The sequence below is a fragment of the Amyelois transitella genome, chromosome 2 (assembly GCF_032362555.1).
Source record: "Amyelois transitella isolate CPQ chromosome 2, ilAmyTran1.1, whole genome shotgun sequence".
NCBI classification, from domain to species: domain Eukaryota; kingdom Metazoa; phylum Arthropoda; class Insecta; order Lepidoptera; family Pyralidae; genus Amyelois; species Amyelois transitella.
Genome location: NC_083505.1, coordinates 3,666,464 through 3,688,770, shown reverse-complemented (window position 1 = coordinate 3,688,770; position 22,307 = coordinate 3,666,464). Strand labels below are relative to the sequence as shown.

The following is a 22,307-nucleotide window of genomic DNA, read 5'->3' as shown; positions in this document are numbered from 1 at the left end:
AGCTACACACAGCACATTTTATCGTAATATTGGGTTTATTAATCTTTTTGCAATTAGCTTATTCTGAAAGGCAGATAGGCCCTCTTCTCTATAATATTTAATAATTTTAAATAAGTTTAGTTAGATTTGTTATATATCTTTTAAAAAATGTGGATCTAAGCAGGGATTAATATTGCGATCTTGTAACATTAATCAGTAATAGATAGGTACTAAAGAAACGCAATTAAGTATGTATCTGTAAATCGAGCGTGCAAAGGCGCCTGTACGATTTTTTAAATTATAAATTATACAAATCTAGATAGTGTGAATTGGGCTCCATGGAGCTGGAGCTAGGTATTTATAGTGTGTATCAAGCGCTCAGATGACAGATCACACATTCTGATGTTAATTTACTAGCGCAGCTGCACGTCAGCACCAGCCACACAAAGCAGTCGGAGGGGTAGAAGCGCTAGACGTTCCTAGAACTGGTCTAGTAATTACTGCAGACATGTCAGTGTTGCCACTGCATTAATTGGATTTGCGTGTTCGCTAGTCCTTGGCCTTAGATCATTAGTTAGGGATTCCGCACGCGACGACTCCCATCTTGTTTACTCTCTTTAAATTATTCCGAGCTCTTAATCTGTCTGCAACAGAATAATTAACTAAGATTCTTCTTATATTATTTTAAAGTAATAGTTAAGGTTTTTATTTTTAACGGCGTTATCTGGGATTAAGTATATTATATATATAATGAATTCAACTGTTTTAGGTTGCGTGTGCTTTGCTTATACTTAAAATCTAGGTCATAAATACGCAATCATGTTTTACAAAATATCTAAAGAATGCGGTGTCATCACTTGGATTTCAAGAATATCTGCAATATGAGTGGTTTCTTATGATAATATTTTGATACGAAAACGAGTACGCATACTGCTGTCAATTGCAATGCGATTAAAAAAATAATAGAAAAAAAACAAGCTTAAAGCGAGTGTTTCCTTAGTCCTCCTGTCATAAGGACTCATTATTTACAAATTGATTGAAATATACCTATTGGGAAATAAATATTTTAATAGTATAACAAATGAAATAGAAAAATTCAAAACAATATCCGCGTAGTATTATTTGTGGGACATACAAATCATGTGAGTGCCTGTGTGTAGGTTTCAGCATGTATATTTCATCACAACACGAATGGTGTGGGTGTGCATTTACACTTAGAGACCTATTGCACATTACGTATTCACAATGGCTTTAAATTCATGCTAATTACCTTCTCAGCGAGATGAGTGTCATGTCGACCTTGATGTATATGCAGAATGTTTGTTTATCCGAGGAAGGATAGTTTAGATTATGATCTAGATCATGGCTGATAGCAGAAAAATGTAGTGTTACGGAAAAGTGTTTTAATTACGACAATGATAATAGATTGATACTACGGAGTCTGAAACAGTTCTCGTAAGGTCGTTTGTCAGATAATTTTTTTTTCATCATGTCAAGATTACCCTTAACCGACCATACATGAAGGTAGTGATACATTCATGCGATTAAGCGAAATTCAGGTATATATGTACAAGTATCGCGTGTGGTACTACTACCTCTCAGGGAAAGTCGTGATGCCTTATGTCAATTATTCGTCTCTTATGGCTACTCGAGTTCGGTTTCTACTCAGCTACAAACCATTCGGCCAAATTAAATAGTAGTTAGGTTTTTGCGAAAATATAAAATTACTATTATAACATTTACTAACTTTAAATCGCATCACGTTTTATTTAATGGAGCTTAAAGCTATTAGTGCCGTAATAGTTTACAAGCGTCATTATGTCATTCTGTTTCCAGATTACATGTTAAAAATGAATTTATGATATTCACACAACAGCCGTTTATTAATTTGTATCATGGCGATACGAATCCAGCACTTAGTGTTGCGTGACCGACCAAGTTAGCCACAGACACTTTCCAAAATTACGTTTTTTCATAACTCGCAATAGAGCAATTATACTCACTAATGTAAGCAAAATTTTCAATCTTCCTACTAGACAAAACTGTGTTATATTTAGTTCAGTAATATCTCAAATTAACGAAAAGTCCCTGAAAGCTCCGTATGGTTCAAATAATAATCCTGAAATTGAGAAAATATTTAAATTGAAAATTTACTACAGCCGATTTCCGCCGGTGTCAATTTAAAAGCGTAGATAAGGCCATACACTGCACACTGCAGCACGATAATGCTCTGCTTTTTGCATCCAATATTATTTTTGCTATGCTCGTAGTATATTTGAAGAAACAATAACGAATTTCTGAAGTCATAGGCTACCCAATAAGAAGCTAGACGTTCAATAGAGATTTATTTTGTATGTAATGTGTAAGACTTCATTAAAAATAAGAAACAAAATGCAAATTTACCCCGGAATTTGATATCACCCGAAATTCAATAAGATTGTAATCTTCCCCAGAGCCGTGGTGGCGCCGTACAAAACTTCCTAACGCCTTGGAGAACCCGGTTAATAGAATGCCTCGCAGAGATAAACAAGGATAAAATTCGTAAATAAACCGGGATTTCATTTTGCGCTATCATACTTACAAAATCATAGGGACCTTGATTTTTGGTTTTCTTAAAATGTTTTTGTAAATTATAGCAACACAATAACGAAGAAAATTCAAAATTGTTAGGAAATGTATCAAGGTTAGTACGTACCCAGTTATGGCGCAAACTTTCTCTTGGTAAACAAAATGTCGAGGGTGGTATACATCAGCCTGTTTATGGTCCCCGCTGGTCCATTAGCCTTAGAACCGTGTCAGTCTTATTTATAACTGTCTTTTATGGGATAAGTGCTTGTAATGTGGCCCTATGATATTGCACCCTGTTGCCCGGTCATAATATTTCAAAATCCCTAATTAGTTATCGAGTGGATCTTACTTAATTACTTATAGGATAATAATGCGAACTTATATGTATATGTTACAAACGTAAGTATAACTAAGGCGTCTCTATTTTACGTCATCCTTTAGTCACATTTGACAGCTTGTATTTAAAGACACTTAAGATAAAATGACTGATGATGAATATACGACATTTTTTTTAAAATTTCAATTGCATATTCTACACAAAAATTTTATAGTTTTTAAGTGTCGCCGCTAAAATTAATAGTTTACGGAGGAAATATATTCAAAGAGTAAATCCCAATATGGACGGTAAAATCTCAATTCTAGCGGCGACCGGGCTTAAGAGCTCTCGATTATTCAGTGTGAGCAACATGTATGAAACGAATACGATGGCGGCAATGGTCTGAAAAGAGCTATTTCCACCTGGCACGAGCTCGAAGAAAGAAAACCGAATCGTTTGCGAACGTGCTACTCTCACTCTGCCATTATGAAGAAATAAACTCTGCTCTTATGAAACGAAAATAGAAATGTCGCTTTGAAAATAAGGCATTTCAGGAATCGGCATTTAAAGAGTTAAAGAGATTGTGAAAAAATAAATACGAATTGTCTCAAGGCGCCTTGTTTCTTTTTTCTCTTTCTTTCCTATAGTTCGCTACCTCGAAATACAGACTTATTCGATTCAAAATTCTAAACTTATTAAAATGTTTTTAGTTGCACCTTTTTTCTGTACCAAAAACATCACGAGATAAACACAACAATGCCAGTTTGCAATGAAAACTGATGCCGCATTCGTTACGTGGTTTGATTAGATGAGTGCCTTGCCCTTGTATACCTTACCTACTTCGTTTCATTGCATACGCGATAATAATATTCTGGTACTTATAATTTCGATCAGCTTTGAGTTATATTTTTATAGACAAAGAATAAAATTATAAATGGTGTAATTGCATCAAGCTGTAAAATAAATTTTAGGGACTTAAGTTTAGCTTACATATGTGCGACCCGAAAATCAAAATAACTATGACAAATAATTATAATATTAGGTAGAATCGGCTCAAGACCAACAACCCAATTACGAAATCTTCTGCACCATGTGTTATGTGTATGTTTGTAGCAGTCCTTTTAATTCTGTCTTATTATTTTGTAAAAGCTCTGAAGCTATCATCATCTATCACAATATCTCACTATTTATTTATCGACCAAAGCCATTGATTTCTCTTAATGTATAGAAAGTTTTCAATATATTATGATGATGCAAAGCAAACTGTATCCGAAATGCACTAGTCGTTGCACTGTTGTGTCGGACGGATATTGCGCTCTTATGGCTTCGTCGGTTCGCCTAATGCGTTTCCTATGTGACGCAAATGGGTTGTTTCGTACCCAGGCGCCTTCGCATCTCTGCGGCTATGGCGCAGGTGTGAACTGACATACAACTGGGACAGTTTAGTTTCTAGTTGTCGTTGCTTTGATAAATGGGCGTTTCATTGTTTGAATGGAACTTCTGAGCCTAATGGTTCAGCAGTTTGTTTATTAGGTAAATAATTAGTAACAGCGAACTAGTTTTGTTAGATTTTCAAAAACAATCTGTTTACTAGCGGTATCCACGCGTTAGCAAAGAATAGTATAATCGCAACGTAAATAGCAAAATGTATAATTGCTACCTAAACTCCGTTGTAAATTCTATATATAAAGATTAATGTGTTGCAGCAACTTAAACAAACATTATGCTCACAATGAATGTAAATGAAATAGTCTAGCACCATGGACAGGAGAAACTATATCATGGCAATAAATTTAGTACCAATGCGCTAGCGCTAGACAATTTATGTTCAAATGTTCCAAAACATTCCCGAACTTGCGTTTGGAACGTTGCCGCTTATGTAGACAATGGTTAATATCAAACAGTTTTAATACTTCAGAGTTACATAGAAACATACATATAATTTTAAATTACGTCTATATCCAACAGTCTTGAAAAGACTGAATAGCTACTAAGCTGTATGGCATCTAAGAGTTTCATGATTTTATATAATAAATGCATTAAAAAAGTACTTTACTTAAGTATCACAAAATATAATCCAAATTTACAACTAAGGCATGATAAGAAGACTGTTTATCGGCACTGATAACCATATTCAATAGGATTCTTGTCTTGAACTTGTAACTGATTTTGTGGCGTGTAACCTTGTGATATATGTAGGTACTTTATTAAAGTATTTTTGCGAAACATCTTATCGGCCGCTCCAAACAAAGAAGGAATGTGTTATTTATCATGATAAAATGCTTATCACGGCCTTGTTTGAACACGGACTAACCCTTGCTTTGAGATGAATTCATTCGTCCGCATCAACAGTCAACATTTTTAACTTAATGTTTACAATATACTTGTAAGAAGATATAGTGGATTTAGTGTATGGGTTATATTTATCCAAAAGAAATTCCGAAAAGCGTTCTTTCCCAATAGCCTTTTCTTTAAAAACTCTTTCATTGTTCCTAGGTAACGTTGTTCTGTCCCCATTCCTCAACACATATTGTCAGTCTTGATTCGTCTTCGATTTTAGTCACGCGTAGGCATCGCCGACTGCCGGTTGGATGTCTTTGGTTTTTAACTGTAACTGACAATCCTTTAATTTCAAAATTCGGATTATATTAACATATATGATTAACACTGTACAGTTGTGTGTATCTGACTTCTACAATTGCATGTTTGTCGTGGTTTATCAATTCGGCTTTGAAATTTTGACTAGTTCAACAAAATGAATTCGTTTTTTTAAACTGGTTTCTCTAATAACGTGCATTTCAAAGACGTTTTTCGCTTATAATATTGTTCAGAATGAGGAACAAGAGACATAACTAGGCATATTACGCTGAATTCCTAAGTGAAGCCCACGCAAGGTAGAGAGCACCTGTTGCGTATTTATTATGGAGGTTTCGCATACGTATTATCGTGAATCCTTTTTTTACAAACGGTACTTGACATTATATTCCGGCACATGCCTGGTTGTTGTGCTACAGTGGAATATCATTTCTACGAAAAGAAACTAACGGTTCCAAAGCCAAATGCCGAATGTGGGCCGCGGTGTTCAATGTCGCGCATTTATGGTGTTGTGTGGACGTAGCGACTGGCGTGAACGCATGGGGCAAGGCATTCCTCGAGTTCAAAGGGATCGTATTCAGCGCACGGCGCGCGGGCGCTGACTCCTCGGGACCGTCAACCCTGCTGCCACTGCTGTGGATGCCGTTCTCTGAATACTAATGCCCCCTATTGTGTTCCAAACTGAAACGTTGGCCGTCGCGGCCTAACGAAAGTTTTGTAACGCCTTTGTCTTGCTGACTTTCGCATTCGCTAACTGGAACGCTTATTTGACAGATTGGTATATAGTGAGCACTTTTCGATGAGGTTTTTTTTGTGCTCTCGTACCAACTACTTATATGTTGGAAACATTCGAAATATGAGAAGGACTAGTCTATCCATTGTTCCTCCATAGTTATGAGATCTTACTACTTAGTCTTTTTGCCGTTATGCGGAATGTTTCGTCACGGGTTTCGCCCTCATTTGAATAACATAGATCACAGTGAGATGCCAATGCGAATGAGTTGTTATATGAATATGCACCGGCGGTTGTGCGCGAGTTTCGCTGCGTTGCGCCGAGCTGGCAGCGGCTGCTGCACGCTCCGCTGCCGCCGCTGCCCCCCCCTCGCGCCCTCCTCTCCCCCGAGGTCCCTTGCGAAAAAATCATAATGCAATCGCCAGGGCGGCCGGTGTGGAACGATCAGCAACCATTCGCAACACGCAACCAGTGTACATTCAAATGCGTCAGTACTCACACGCCGTCCACCATGATGGACTAGTCGGAAAAGCGATTTCTCCAGAATTGCTGGAGTGGAAACTGTCCATGGACGTGTGACCAGTTCCGCGGTTAATGAGATAAAGTTACCATTGGATGTTATTATTCAGTGACGTGAACTTTCCCCTGTGCTCTTTTTTATATTTCTTTTCCAATGTTTATACTGATATTTGTTTTATTTTGGTGGTAGCAACAGTTTTTCGCTGTTGTTAGTCTATCTACCTAAATTAAGCTATGTTTATCTCAAGGTTGTTTCTTCTCGGTCTGTGAAGGTCGTGAACCATATGGTTTCTTAATTATATTGATCTATTTCGAATGCCCAATAGATATAGGATACAAAACGCTACTCTACCTACCTGTGATACCTTTTTTGTCCAAACAATTGTCTATCAAACTGAAATTAATTCTTTACGCGTCTCGGTTGCGTCCGGTGACGGTTGCTTTCGAGGCGTTCATGTTTTCAAGCAGTCTTTCCATCGCGAGTTGCGGCCTGGTTCGCTCGCTGCCAACTGGTAGCTGATTAGAAGTGTTTACGTTATCTTAACTAGGCTGAATAAATGTATAAAAAACAATCGGTTTTCAATAATTGCGCGCGATAAGACCAGGAAGACGAATGGAATGTCGATCAGTGATAGTGCGTATATGTGGTGATGTAGTGATCTGTGAATTTGCTGTTTCAGTGAGTGATACAAGTGTTAAGTATCATGTGGGGAGCTGCGGTGTCTACCCCACCACATTATCATTACGTACAGGGTCCTAACGGACCCATACCCGCAGCGGGGCCAAGCGGTCCCGCATTGATTGGGCCACCCAATGCCAGACATTTAAGACCTCAGTCATCGTATTCCTTGCCCCACGGGAGCAACGGGCCAGGGCGCTGGGGCTGGTCTGGTAGCCATGTGTCTTCTTTTGACAGAAGGCAATTAAAAGTTCCGCCGCAACCAGCACGACCCGCTCCAGTTCGACCTTCATACAATAGAAATGTTGCAGCCAATGTAAGTTACGTAAAATGTATAAAACTGAAATTTATTACAAACAACATTGAGTAAAAATAATCTTAGTAGAAGTTAGTTTCTCTCTGTTGTTGGATGTGGTTAAGTAATTGTAATCCTAAATGAAATCGTGACAACTATAATAGTGTTAACGTGAGTGTGCGTGTCAATCACAATATCCATTTTGCACGACACTTAATAATGTCGGTGAAAATAATTGAAACGTACACTCTAAAATATTCAAGAAAAAAGATATGTACGTCACGCTGCGTGCGTACAGTACACGTGCTTTGAAGCCAAAGGAAATTTCTAAGAAATTACATAGAATTAGAGTAATTATCACCGCAGACGCAAGGCATTCAGCAGTTTTCACATCCTGGGGGCATGTGCGCGCGCGCAGTGTATCGTATCTGAGATATATAGAGAATAAATTTATTTCCGCGTCTCTAGCGACGCAATGCGTGTCCGATGTCGGCCTCACACCGCTTGCACGATTACTCTGCGACATGACATCAACGCGCGTTTCTCTGCTACCTGACGAAGGCATGCGGCTTCTGCGATTAAATTCTGATATTTATCTCTATCGATAGCTGCAATTATATTGCACACAGAAAACCGACGCTCTATTTAGTCGTAAATCAGGTTGCATGACTCAAACAAGATTTGTGTGCCTGTACTTTCCTTTAATTTCAGTCTTCATTAAGACGCCTGCCAGGTTCCAAATACACCTCTGTTTAATTTTTCCGAGTACTTTTATTTATTTACGTAACCCTTGTTAAGATCTTGTAAAAATCATGTGTTTGCGGACCGCATGTGGATAGCCCTTTTATAGATGTCGGTTTCCTATAAAGGGAAGTATCTAATGAATAGAAAATGCATCGTCGTAACAGAGGTTGTTCTCTTTACGGCACGGACGCGAACGGACGCGAAGGCGACTGAACCTAATACAGTTATGTGATAAAACAGTCTTCCGAAATAAAAACTTGTTATAAAATAAGTATCAGCTCAACGTCCGTATAATTAGAATCCCTAATTAAATGCTTAAATGTTTGATGAAAATTGTTTTCAGTTATAAATGTTGACTAATCGTATCATGCTATGGACAAAAAGTCAAAGACATGATGATTCCTCACGAATTTCATTTTGCCCGCTTTAGTAGGTTTCCCTGTGACTAAAATCTTCACTGCATCATCTTAATAATCGGACTCACCCCAATAACTTTGAGTTTGCAACCCTTAGTCCCACCCCAATTAACGAATTTTTTACATAGTACGATGTAGCGTTCGTATAATAAGAACTTTACCCATTTAATTAATTTCAAAATTAACATAAGTTAAAATACTTTTAATTTGTGATAATAACTTTTCTCATAAATCTAATCTTTCTTAAAAGATTTTCTTCTTGATAATAGAAAACTTTTGATGAATTGCCTGTTAATTTATATCAAATAGTAGCTTCCGTCATACTTGACAAAAGTTTTTGGCATGGTCTCGTTTTTATAATTTGTTTTTATTATTCATAAATATTTATGACACTAAAAACACTTACTGTCTTGTTTAATCAGGTGATTAATTTTATTGTCTTTATCAAATAACTGATCCTTCGTTATCAGATTATTTTGGAATTTTACTTTTTGTCACAATATTAAATTACTTAGGTACACAGAATTCTGAGGTTTGCGAATGTTTTAGCTGGTTACAAATAGCTGTATGACCTTTCGAAGCAATCATTTGGGCCTAGAGACCAAGGCGACCACGACCACAAGCGATTATATGAATGAAAAGATCAATTGAATATAGCTGTTGTATAAATACTTACTATATACAAACAAAAAATCACGCCTCCTTGGAGGGGTAGGCAGTTCACTTGCCAAGATCCCTGCATACTTATTTCACTTCATCTACATTTAACACACTTTACGCAAGCTCATCGCAGGTAGTTGTATAATTTTATAAATTATTTCATCACTGTTAAATTAAATTTTAAAAAAATATTTAAATAAGAGAGGTACTTCTTCAAAAACTACTGCTATAATATTATAGAAGTAGTTTATCGCGAACCCCATAGGAAAATAACTTTTTTCTTACCTGTTTACTTTACCTACCTTATGAATATGGGTGAATATACGCTATTTGAATTTCAATGGTCTTTAGAAAATGTTTATGTTAAACTTATTATATTATTGTTTCTCTATGTTTAAACAATAAATAACATGGCCTTTTATCTGGCCCACATAGTCTAATCACGATAATTGTTTAATTTAAAGCATTATTAGCTTAAAAAGTTAAAAATGTATACTCCTCTGGCCTTCCCATTCATGCATTATAATGATTGAACGGCAATATACTTTAAATACGTATACACAAATATGTTTTTTTTAATTATTACTAACTGTTATAAATATCGAAACATATTTAATCAAAATACATTGTAAAAATATTTAATAATATAAAAAAAATAAAACTTATTTTCATGTCATGTTACAAATACGTCACTTCATCTGGCGAAACTCTAAAGAAGAAAAATTTCACTTAAAATCGCCAATTTGTGTTTTGATCTTGAATTGGGCGCGTCGAACAGTGTGAAGTTAGTAGCAAGCTAATGGTCTTGAGCAAAACTTAAATAATATTGCGTCAGTTTACGAATGAATTTGGGAGAGCGTGTTTTTGCCACTCGTTGGAGTATTTCCTTTGGTAAGCATATGTTTTCGTATTTTATTGTTGGAAAACTGTTTATTAGCACAATGCAAGGTTTATTGTGTGTAGATGTCATGTGTTACGTCAAACTGTGGTGCGAAAATCGAGTGATGTTATTTTTGTACATTAAGTACGATTTTGTCACTTCTCTGGCGTCACTTCTGTGGCAAATTTCATGCCAGAGGAAATACATGATCGCCAGAGAAGTGACGAAATTCTGTTTCGTTAAATATCTTAATTAGACGGCTGATTTGGTGTAATGGTTAAGAAGTTGGTCATTACGCCTGAGGTCGCGGGTTCGATCCCCGCACAGTAAAAACATTTGTGTGCATGAACATGCCTGTAGTGGGCCATCCGCGGGGATCTCGGGCCCCAGGTACAAGTATTCTGCTACGCAGATGATACGCTTGTGGCCGCCGGGGGACACGAACTTGAAGCGGCAGAAATGATGATTCGTTCGTCGCGTTGGTATGCTAGGGTTAATGGTAGCCCTGAGCAAAACGGAGGCCATCGCCTTTGGCGGTCGAGGTTGGAAGACTCAGGCCGGTGTGTTCATGATGGTGGATGGGGAGAGGGTACATGTGATGCCACACATCAAATACCTTGGCATCATATTGGACCCAAGGTGGAACTTCGGGGAGCACTTTAGACAGCTAGCTCCCCAATTAGTGAGAACCGCATCGGCACTCAGCCGGCTGCTGCCCAACATTGGTGGGCCTGGTGCTACATGTCGGCGCCTATATGCAGGTGTAACACGCAGCATGGCGCTGTATGGGTTGCCGATATGGGCGGATAGGCTCACTAGAGCCAACAGGGCCTTGCTGCGACGACCACAGCGTGTGGTGGCCATACGTATCTGCAAGGCCTACACCACTGTGGCGTGCGCCAGCCTGCGCTCTGACTGGTACCCCACCCTGGGAACTGGACGCTCTGGCTCAAAAGGAGTTGTTCTGGGAAAGGAGGAGGAGGGCGGAGATGCCTGAATTAGCGGGAGCGGCTGGTGTAAACTTGGCTGTGGTATTGCGGGAGCGATAGAGAACTCCGAATTCAGCCATTGTACTATCGGGGCGCTCCTTCCATCGCTTGACAACTGGTTGGACCGACGCCACGGCCAGGTGACATTCAGGCTGACGCAGGTAATGACCGGACATGGTTGCTTCGGTCATTACCTGCATCGGATTAGATAAGAGGCTTCTGAGGTCTGCCATGAGTGTGGGGAGCCGGATGATACGACCCAACATACTCTGGCAGAAGGCGTGCACTTTATCGTGCGCGCCTACTGCCTCACTAGGGTCACTTCCCGACCCTGGGATGGAAAGGGCGGCCAGCAACTTACTGGTCACCCATTACAGCAAGATTCCCGGCACAGAAGCGCCGGGCAGCCTGAGAGCATCGTGGTGAAATTCCTGCGATCCCATGATGCCCTCAAAATGGCAAGAAGGGCGCACGGAGGGGTTTTAGTGGGTAGGCTGGTTTACTAGGTGCCAGGAGTCCCACACTCTCCCGGGTGTAGACCCGGGGTCTTGTCCGTAAAAAGGATTTCCCCTTCGATAACAAAAAAAAAAGTATAGTAAGTTCAGTATTTGAGTATAAAATATTTAGCTACACAAAAATTGTTGATTCTGATCTGAAAATGAAAGAGTTCTTTTATACTGGAGACTTAAACTTTTAAGTTGTTTAAATAACCTCGAGACTGAAAGTAAATAGTACTAGTATTAAATAGTACTATTGTTTTGTTTTGTGAAAGAAGAGTATATTTTTTTTTAGTAAATTGGTTAAGAATTCAGTGCTTAAATGTTACAAACTTAGAATTTTGTGATTGTTTTATAATAAAAAAAACTATTAAAGGGTAATATTTACTGTTAATTTCATCACAGATGAGACTGATAAGCAGAATATACTTCATTCTGTTATTTTAAACGGGCATTGAAAACTTAAGCATTAAAATTAATATAATAATAAGGTTGCATTAAGAAATTGTGAAGACTGAATGTACCTTATATAATAAAAAATATTCTAATACAATAATTTAAACGTGTTTAATTTAATATAAGTCTCTTTACTCGTCTTATAACAATGGTGTGTCACTTTCCTGGTTCAATTTGTCACTACTCTGCCAGTAGTGTCACTCCTCTGGTAACACATTTTCCTCTGGTACTTATAAAACACCAAAATATGAGAAATTCTTCTGGCCTCCATCATTAAAACTTTAAAAATAGTGTCAAATAGAGAAATTATAAATATTAAATAGAATGGATTAAATTTCCTTCTGGGACACAAAAAAATCAAATAGCGTATATTCACCCATATGCCAATTTGATGACTATTTGAAGTGTGGAAAAAATACAAATAAGCACTAGATTTTAGTATCTTTATTTTTTATATTACCTAGTGCACATAGAATAGTTAGGACTAAGTAGTGAATATTTTATCATAAGAGAATACAATGTACAATAATTTGAAAAGCATCGCGTGTGAAATTGGCCCAGCGACTCAATAAGCCATTTTGTTAGCGGTTGAGCCCTTCGTTTTATCACCCCCGCCTCTTACGCCGAATTCTAACAGGGAATAATGATGTTATCTTCTCTCAAACCCGATTATATCGCTAATGGCACTTGTTTTGTATTTTCGCGGTTTATTGAAAATCTTCCTGTTGTCTTCCTTAATTGGTAAAAGTACGTTGATGTTGACCGTTTTTAATATTTATAAAATAAACATTTTAGTCGAAAACTCTAAAGGGAGTTCGCCGTAAAAGTAAACCATTTATAGAAATAGAAGATTAAAAATCTAAAAAGACGTTAGTCTCAATAAGAGCGCGGGCTTTCGACACAAATTAAAGTGAATTACACACATGATGCGCAATTGTTGAAATATCCTGTCTAATTTGTAAGTCTAGAACCCACATTTACACATCGTTAAACTCTTAATTCGTACCAAAATAACAGTCTTTGCGAGTCATTGTGGACGGAGTAGATGCCCGTAGGAATGTAAGAATTGAAAAGTTGAAAAACTCACATGAGGTATGCTTCCATAGTCTGGATACTCTTGATTCCATACTTCAATACCATTACCAGTCTGGTCACGCCTCCCAACTATGTCTCGGACTACCCGGATAAAACGATCCACGTGCTTGAATTAACGTGCTCCAAAAATTATATGATTTTCTTTTCCCAAATCTGCTTCTGAACCTTTTAAATTTTTCTAGATTCATTGATTTCACAAGTAAAAACTATTGATTATTAACAGGCTAAACAATTAAAAAAACCTTATTGTGCTTGATTATATCGGAAGCTGCAGAGTAAAGCAATTTTTGAAGACTGTTAAAGAAAACCACATCCAAATGTTTTGTAATTTTTTGAGAAATACATTCACATGTATTTATTCCAAATTATTTCCTTATCACGGAAATAATGAGCTTGTCTGATTAGTATTCATTCAGTCATGTTTCGAAATATCTCAAAATGATTTACATCGAGGATTAAGGCACCTCGCGAGTACTTCCCACACTCCTTCGTTTTCATTCACAGTATCGGAAATAATCTCGTTGAATATTAACAAACATGAAGAAAAGAAGAAATTTATAAATTTTCTTTTTCGTCCACAGAATTTGTACCTACACGGGAATTTTCTTGGTGTAAAATTACTGACAGAGTTGTGCTCTTTTAGTAATTTAACCCAACAAAGCGGCCCAACGTTATTAGACCTTTCATAAAACTTACAGTATACTTATATTGAAAGGAAATATCTTTGAAAATCTAACCGATCGGTCAGCCGACCACTGAACTACTTAATATTTTTTGCAGAGTTTGAAAGGCAACCTTTTGCCCTTTTCCAGGTCATATGTCACGTGATATACGAGTGGTATTATTTATAGAGACCTCAAAGGAGATTGATGACTTGTTCTCGTATGTTTTGGTGAATGACGATGAATTTCCACTTGATAGTTTTTGCCTCCTTGTTATTTAGTTCGAAAGATTCAATATATATAAGTTTTAATTGGTGCTGCATATACACTCATGTCATGTTTTGGCTATTTGTGATAGTTAACTCTCTTCATATATTCAAGAGGTAGCTCTTGAATGTATCTTTGTTTGTCTGTATAATATATTTTTCATAATTACCTACCAATCATTGGGGTGAAAATACATATTTTGTAGGTTTGTTCGCGATAAACGAACAGCAGATCTAATTTTTTAAATTAGAGGTCTGTCCGCCGCATTTTTGTCAGATATCAATAGATTTTTTAAGTTGTGGGACAAAAAATCGGCTAGGATCTTTTTGAGACATTAACAATTTCGTAAAAATTTTAAGTTAGCGAGGCCTAAGTGCGCGGCGACCAGCTAGTTATTAAAATGTTAAAGTAACTAAATAAGTTGAACACGTACACGGGTTGTTTATGTATCGCCATCACGTAAACGTTGGATGCATCACAACCTGCGAAGCCTTGACTCTTGCCGCAGTGTCAGCCAAATGCCGGGGGTCGCGGATACACGCCGAGTAGCGGTCCTCTTGATGACGTTATACTATAGCGATGTGGGTATTTTTTGTGCCAGGTGTACGTCAACATGCCATTGAATGTCTATTAAGGATTTGGATGATTCATTAACGAGTGTTATTTCTGTTCGTGCGTGGTACCTAGTTTCAAAAATATTTAATATATTTTTGAATTACCTTATGGAATAATTTCACGTGCCATGCATCATTTCATTTCAGGACTAGTTTATCAAAAATCTTGATACTTTAAAGATAAAATTTTAGATAACGCCAAGACAGAAAGCAAAAACGGCATAGTAATTAAACATTTGATATGATCCCACAGGCTTTTTAATCAAATTACAGTAGCCATTTATCCTCACTTTTTGACAATAATGTGAATGAAAGTGTCAGGAAGCATGTTTACGAATGGATAATCCATTGCTTGACTAAGTAATCTGTTTGTTTTTCTGAATCATAAATACCTACCTACCCGGGCGATAAAATTCCTATGATAAATTTAATACTTTCTGATAGATACTAAACAGTATTAACATTATTATTAATTTAATGTTAGGCCTATTTTACACATTTTATTACTTTAATCGACAGATATCCACGAATTGTAAAAATAAATGCAATGTAGTTGAGTCTTAATTTTAAATATAAATACATATCTCTCTACAAGAAACATCAATTCTAAAGGCATTATATTCTAATGCAACCAAAATTTTAATTTTGGATTGCCAACTTCATCGCACAACATCTATCACTTACCTACTAAGCTGTCTTTAAAAGAAGTAGTCTGAAAAACTTCAAAAATAATTTTTAGACGTAAAAATGAATGAATTCGAATAATTTCACTAAAAGCATGTTTTACAAAACTTTCGTATGTGCTATCTTTATAAGGCCCTATTATCATTCTTTGGGCAAGTAACTCTAAAAATGAAGATCTCCCGGAAAGGGGATGTGATTTAACGTCAATTACCCAGCCCACTCGTGTGTATGAATATTTTAAGTCCCGCTATGAATAATCAATCAACACTTTGCACGACATATTTGCTCATAAATAAGCGACTTTATACTTAAAATTTCTACTTAAAATGTAAATCACGTAACGATAGATTAGAACTTCTCTAATATTTTCTCACACTTTGTATAAATAGACGTTGTTACAAAAACATTCTACAAAAATATATATGCATGATAATAAAATTTACTAATCAGATATCTAAAATCCTGACTGAACCAGTGTTGGTTTGGTTTTTATCTAAATAATGGAAAATCACTATGTAAATAGACTGGATGGAATGTGTTTATGTACACGAAATTATTTTTATTTTTTCAATAGATGAGTAAAGTTGCTTTTTTATTCTTGTTTTACAGAAGGTCGACCCCGAGCTGATCTTCACGAAACAAGAGAAGATCGGCAAGGGCTCCTTCGGCGAGGTGTTCAAAGGCGTCGACAACAGGACGCAACAAGTTGTCGCCATAAAGATCATCGACCTCGAGGAAGCTGAAGATGAAATCGAGGACATTCAGCAGGAGATTATGGTGCTGTCACAGTGCGACAGCCCGTATGTCACCAAATATTTTGGATCATACTTGAAGGTAAGTGCTTGCTTTGAATTCGAAGTAATGCAATTCAGGGCATAATTATTGCAAGAATTTGAAAAATTTGCTGAAAAAACAAGGTGTTATGAGAATCATCACTGATTTCCATTCACTGATTATTTTTTGCACACTAGTCAGCAAACGTCAAAAGAATTACTTCCTAAAACACCTTTTAAATATTCCTATTTGTATTTAGTATAAAGGAAAATTCAACCGCGAGTTTATTACATGATTTGTGTTCAGTGTTATTTCATAACGTGTTACCTGATATCGCCTCCTGCAATTCTTCATGTTGCCTCTACAATAGCATCTCCCTGGCACCCATCAAGTTTAACATTCATTACCCTCATGGAGATTAGTTCGTATAAGGGCTCGGCTAGCGTGCCGCTGACTTTGTTAGATTATGCGAGGTTAAGCGCTGAAACTTGGCAACACTGGTCGTTGCGGGTCGAACGACCGGTACGACCACTAGTCAGTCGCGGGCACTCTGCTCTGGACTGATAATACACGTTTAACTCAGTTAGTCTGAGTCCGTCGTACAAATTTAGCGGCACGCTGAACAAGCCCTTAGCTTACCTCGGACCACATACAGAGGTTTTAACGCGGCTGTATGCTCCGAGTGAGTGCCATCAATCATTGTCCACGGCGCCGAGCCCTCATCTGTATCTGCAAAGCATTTGAAAGGATAAGGATCACACGTAATGCAACACTATAACAAGTAAATTCTTGTAATGCGGTACTTACATGGCATGTTTCATCCTTTTTCTGAAATCCTGGATCTCTCATACATTATGTCTTTCTTTAATTTGTGTTAAAGTGAATAATTTTTATGAGCTAGTTAAGCAAATAGTGAAATGAATTAGTTCTAACGTACCATCAACTTTTCCTACGTTTATCGACGATTCAAAATACAGCATACTGTAGGGTGTTACAAATAATTTTTATAAAACAAAAATCAGAATGAAATAGTCAATGTAGCATATTTTAACGTCGTTCCTCGTCATTCTTGTAATTGAACTTTATTATTACATGATCTAGGTAATAGGACACTGATAGAATCGTGACGGACATCAGATAAAGCTAATGAGAGACTTGTCTTGTAAATGGCTTGCCATTTACCCCCAGCACGATTATTGAGAGCAATTTCATTACGAATCAGTTTATTGAATCGCACCGCTTGCATAACGTCTGTTTGAATGTCACGAAATTTGTAACATGGTTGCGAAAGTACGTTCACCCTCTCATGTACTTGGTTAGCGTGCTGTACCGCCGTCGTGTGGCTGGAGCGATGTCCGGCACGAAGTGTTTGAGGTCAAAACACGAATAAACATGGGACCGGTTTGTTAAATCCACGCTGTATCACCACTAAAAACCTTACTCTTGAAGTATTACCAAATGACGCGCATTTGTTCGGCCTAAGCCTCGCTTTGCTTTTCAATTGCCTGTTGACGTCATCGTGACGTTACTACATTCCCACTATAAACTGATTCTGCTCTTGGTTGCTTTTCGGGATATCTTAATAGCTTGGTCACTAACGGTAACTGGTAGATAATGTTCCAATCGCGAAATCATTTAAGCAATATCTATTTACTGTAAGTGCTTACGGTGATTGTCAATTATGCGAAGGACAAACAACTCGTATATATATTCTAACGTCAGTTTAAGATCTGAATTGTATGTAAATGAAATACATTTTCATGACAGTTTTATGTTTTTAATGAGATTACAATTTGAACTGAGCTACACGAATAACAAATTAAATAAAGTTAATGAATAGTAGTTTAATTACAGTGTGACATTTGATGTGCGATTTATTTTGACAGACGCTTTGTCAGTAATAATGTTTGTAATTTTCTCTCGTAGTCGCGGAGATAATCTTAATTATTTGTATTTATTGCTACTCACAATGCTAGTTCGTGAACTACGAAACGAGAGATTGACAAGACGCGGATCATTAATCACGGACTCATTGCCATTCTTACTTGACACGATGAGTAAAAGGTGTGTAGGCTGAACGTGTATACGGATTTGGAAACAATAGCTCGCTGATTCTAATAAAAGATTATTTCTCACGTCTATTCACATCACGACCTCGGATGTTTTAATTTCATAAAATGTATCATTACAGCTTTCCTTTATTGCCGTACTTAAGCCGGATTTACGATAATCTTTTTCGTGGTATGGGTTGGACAGTCTAAAAACAATAACATGGTCGTTCATAATCTCATTTACTATGTGGTCCCTTTTAAACCCGCGAATCTATATGGGTGGATCCCGACCCCAGACTGATAGATGTCTGCCCGATATTTGCATTTTTATTATCGGCCCCGGACAATCGATCATCGAGATTCAATTTTTTTTCCCAGTATTCACATTAGTATTAATGTTTGATATAATAGGGAACATGCAATAATTTTAGTTTTGATTTCATTTTAAAGAATTCCATGTAAAATAGGTCTTAACATATTAAAAAAATTAAAACAATCTAATTTATCGTAAAAAATGCGGCTTTAAACTGATCGTTTAAATTTTCGCGCCAAAACGGACCTACACTTCCAATGACGTCACACGTGTCTGACACTGGTCGTGCTTGCCTTCGTTGATTACAGTGTTTCCACAATGAGGGGAAATTCCCCTTTTAAGGGGTAATCAGGGTCCAGAGGGGAAGAAAAAGGGGAAATACTATAAAAGGGGAAATTTTAGGTAATCATATATTAATTTCTATTATATATAAAATTATATCGACGGCCTCTTTGGCGCAGCGGTAGTACGCTTGTCTGTGACACCAGAGGTCCCGGGTTCGAATCCCGGTCAGGGCATGATGAGAAAAGAACTTTTTCTGATTGGTTTGGGTCTTGGATGTTTATCTATATAAGTATTTATTATAAAATGTACAAAGTATCGTTGAGTTAGTATCTCGTTACACAGTCTCGAACTTACTTCGAGGCTAACTCAATCAGTGTAATTTGTCCCGTATATATTTATAAAAAATATATTTAAAAATTAAACTTTTAGTTACAACAAAAGTGCCAAAACTACAGCAAAATAATTTTTGAGGGGAAAAAAGTTCTGAAAAGGGGAAATCGGAATTGAGGCATGGGAAAAGAAAATTTTTATAGTGGAAACACTGGTTGATTATCATAAATTGCAAATTTTCTCGACTTTCCACTAAGTTTTTTGTAATAATTTAAAATGGAATATCCATCCACATCAAGTGATCACAAGACATAATACCGAAAAAATTCGGATAAAAAGTAGTGTTGACTCATGTTTTGTGCCTATGTGTCCATCTACTTTAACAAAGTTTCTAAATGCCTGTATACCTAGATCATTTTCTCATACCCCAAATAGACTATAGTATAATTATTTGTTGTGCACTTGTTAATCACCTTTAATTAAAATTGAATAAAAAACAATATTTTTGAAGCATAGTTTTATTTAATAAATTTATGAAATATTTGAAAAACAAAAAAATGTGCTTATATATTACATATATCTTTTAATTTCGGAAATACAGCATCTATCCAGAATTTCTTTGCAATATTCATTACAGATACAATGCTGTTATCATATGGCACACAACATTTTGGTGTTATTTTATTGTATTTCACATAGGAAAGTATGGCAGCTTCGGTTGAAGGATATTTGACTTCTATTGTATAATTTTCTGTAAGCCCGTCAGGTGTTGCTCCAAAAATAGGATACTCGGCATTAAGAAGTAGTCCAGCTTCTTCAATTTCAATCTGAATTGCAGAAACAAAAATATGAATTATGTACTACAAAAGCCTTGAACCAAACATTACAAATTTCTTTTATTCATAATATTCAAACAAACAAAAACCACCGAACTTACCTTTTCTTTCTTGCTTACTACTTTGAGAACTTTTTTTTCTAGTATTTTCCCTCTACTCATCGCAATGGAAGTAAATTTTGAATGTTCTCCCATAATTGCGTTCAGAAGGGAACCATTTATAGTTCTACAGTGAGCGGCTTCATAAAGAGTTGAGCCAGTAATTCTGCCGTACCTGTAAAATAGAAAAATAAACTTATATACAGCTAATATGCCAATCAAGTTTATGTTATGTGAGTATGATAATGAGTTTATTTTGTCAAAATATTTTTTTTATTCATGGTATTTTAGTGATAAATACAATAAACAAAACTAAGCTAGAAGTCTTACTACTTACCTCAACTCAAACCACATTGGTGAATCACTTTGATGTTTGGTGGTGGAAAATACCATATTTATATTATCAGTGGTCATTTGCTTTGATAATGCTTCAAGAAATGATTCTGGAGAGTCCAACTTTCCAATCAAGCTTGAACACACCTTATGAATGCTTGTCTTATTGAAAGTAGCGAAGAATACTTCCCCGACAATCTTTTTTATTGACAGCATCTACAAATTCTTATAAAATATCCACCTAAAAATATGCAGTTATTATTGTAACACACATTTAACTTCTTTTCAATCTCTTTAAATAAAAAAGCTGCTTACTTGAGAGAAACTGTGATTGACTGAAACTTGACCCATTTCTTTGGCTTTTATGACAGATTTTCCAGAAGCACATGTAGATAATTTCGACTTCTTCCAATAGCATGTGACGGACGTAATTGGAGGCTGCTCAGACCTTCTGTGCACCATAGCAATAGTGCAGCAGCATGCTTGCACCCACCTGTATATGATAAAGTTTTAGTCATGATAATAAATACCTCATAGCATTTAAAATAATCTTCTTTTTGAACAGTTTAATTATTCATTAATGTCGTAATACTTGACCTGCAGAAGCTGCACAATCTTCGCATTGGCAGGACAGAACTAAGCTTTGTGCTTCATTTATTACAGCTGTAACACGATAACCTTCTTTTCGTACTTTGTGCTCTGGAGTAACTCGACTTTTCACTGTACATAATTAATCCATCTCCATCTCTTTTAATTTGCACATAACCGATTGCGTTATCGCCGTAAGATTCTCTCGTTGAGCTAAATTATAACTGCTATGTTTAGAAATTGCTGAATAAAATGCAAACAACGTTTAAAAACGTTCATGCATACCGTACTAATATAGTGCCTTTCATTTCTACACTTGAAAACTCTGCACTCACGACAAAAAATTTTTTTTGGAAAATTTTTGGAGTCTGTTTTATTAAATCTAACTTCCATTTTTATTAAAAACGTAAATAATACGTAAATAAAGCACTACTGCCTATTAATCGCAAAGTTAACTTCTAAAAGTTGACACAGCACGAGTGACGTCACTGAACGCTGATTGGTGTTTTGAAATGCGTTTCGTTTAACGTAATTTTAATTCGTAATAATTGCTAAATATCAACATAATTTAAAATAAAAACGTTGAAGAAGTTCTTCTTTTATATTTTTTTAACATTTTATACGTAAAATTTTCATAAATATCATATTTGCATCTTCCCTATTGTGTATGGCGTAATGAGGATATTGAAGTAGAAGGACAAGTTAAGAACTTTCGCTTTTTACTACATACATGGAAAAGAGATACGTCCTATTTTTTAGTGCCGGGAACCACTCGGAAACGTTTATTAGTTCTTATTGCTTTGGGTTAATCTTTAACAAGGTACAAGTACGTGTCTTGGTCAGAAGCTAAGGCAGATAGGCTGATAATACAGTTTATCTGTTTTATACAAAATTTTCTTTTCATACACTGAAAATAAACATCTGCCATCATTTCCAAAGTATATTCATTATCAAGGATTCGCCCATTAAAAACTTCGGAATATGTTCATTATAATGTTTAGCCCTCAGCGATTTTATTTTTGTGGCACTCGTGGATTTTCACGGAAGACCT

General features: G+C 36.4%; 2 protein-coding genes across 3 annotated transcripts in view; one reads left to right on the top strand and one right to left on the bottom strand.

Moving 5' to 3' along the window:
- The window catches only part of LOC106143132 (serine/threonine-protein kinase 26), an 81,708-nt gene that overhangs the window by 9,844 nt on the left and 49,557 nt on the right, over window positions 1-22,307 (top strand). Inside the window, exon 2 of the mRNA XM_060954703.1 lies at window positions 16,258-16,482. Coding sequence (XP_060810686.1) covers window positions 16,258-16,482 — 225 coding nt within the window. The remainder of the gene's footprint in view (window positions 1-16,257; window positions 16,483-22,307) is intronic.
- LOC106143130 (uncharacterized) lies at window positions 19,648-21,821 on the bottom strand. Of its 2 annotated transcripts, none has more exons than XM_013345134.2 (4): window positions 20,984-21,821; window positions 20,673-20,909; window positions 20,339-20,510; window positions 19,648-20,228 (listed from the first exon to the last, which is right to left on the bottom strand). In XM_013345134.2, exons 2-4 carry the CDS (start codon window positions 20,882-20,884, stop codon window positions 19,965-19,967), a joined length of 648 nt encoding a protein of 215 aa, XP_013200588.1. In that variant the 5' UTR covers window positions 20,885-20,909; window positions 20,984-21,821; the 3' UTR covers window positions 19,648-19,964. The 2 variants fall into 2 exon arrangements, with proteins under 2 accessions (XP_013200588.1, XP_013200587.1); XM_013345133.2 differs by having other exon boundaries at window positions 20,673-21,161; window positions 21,266-21,821.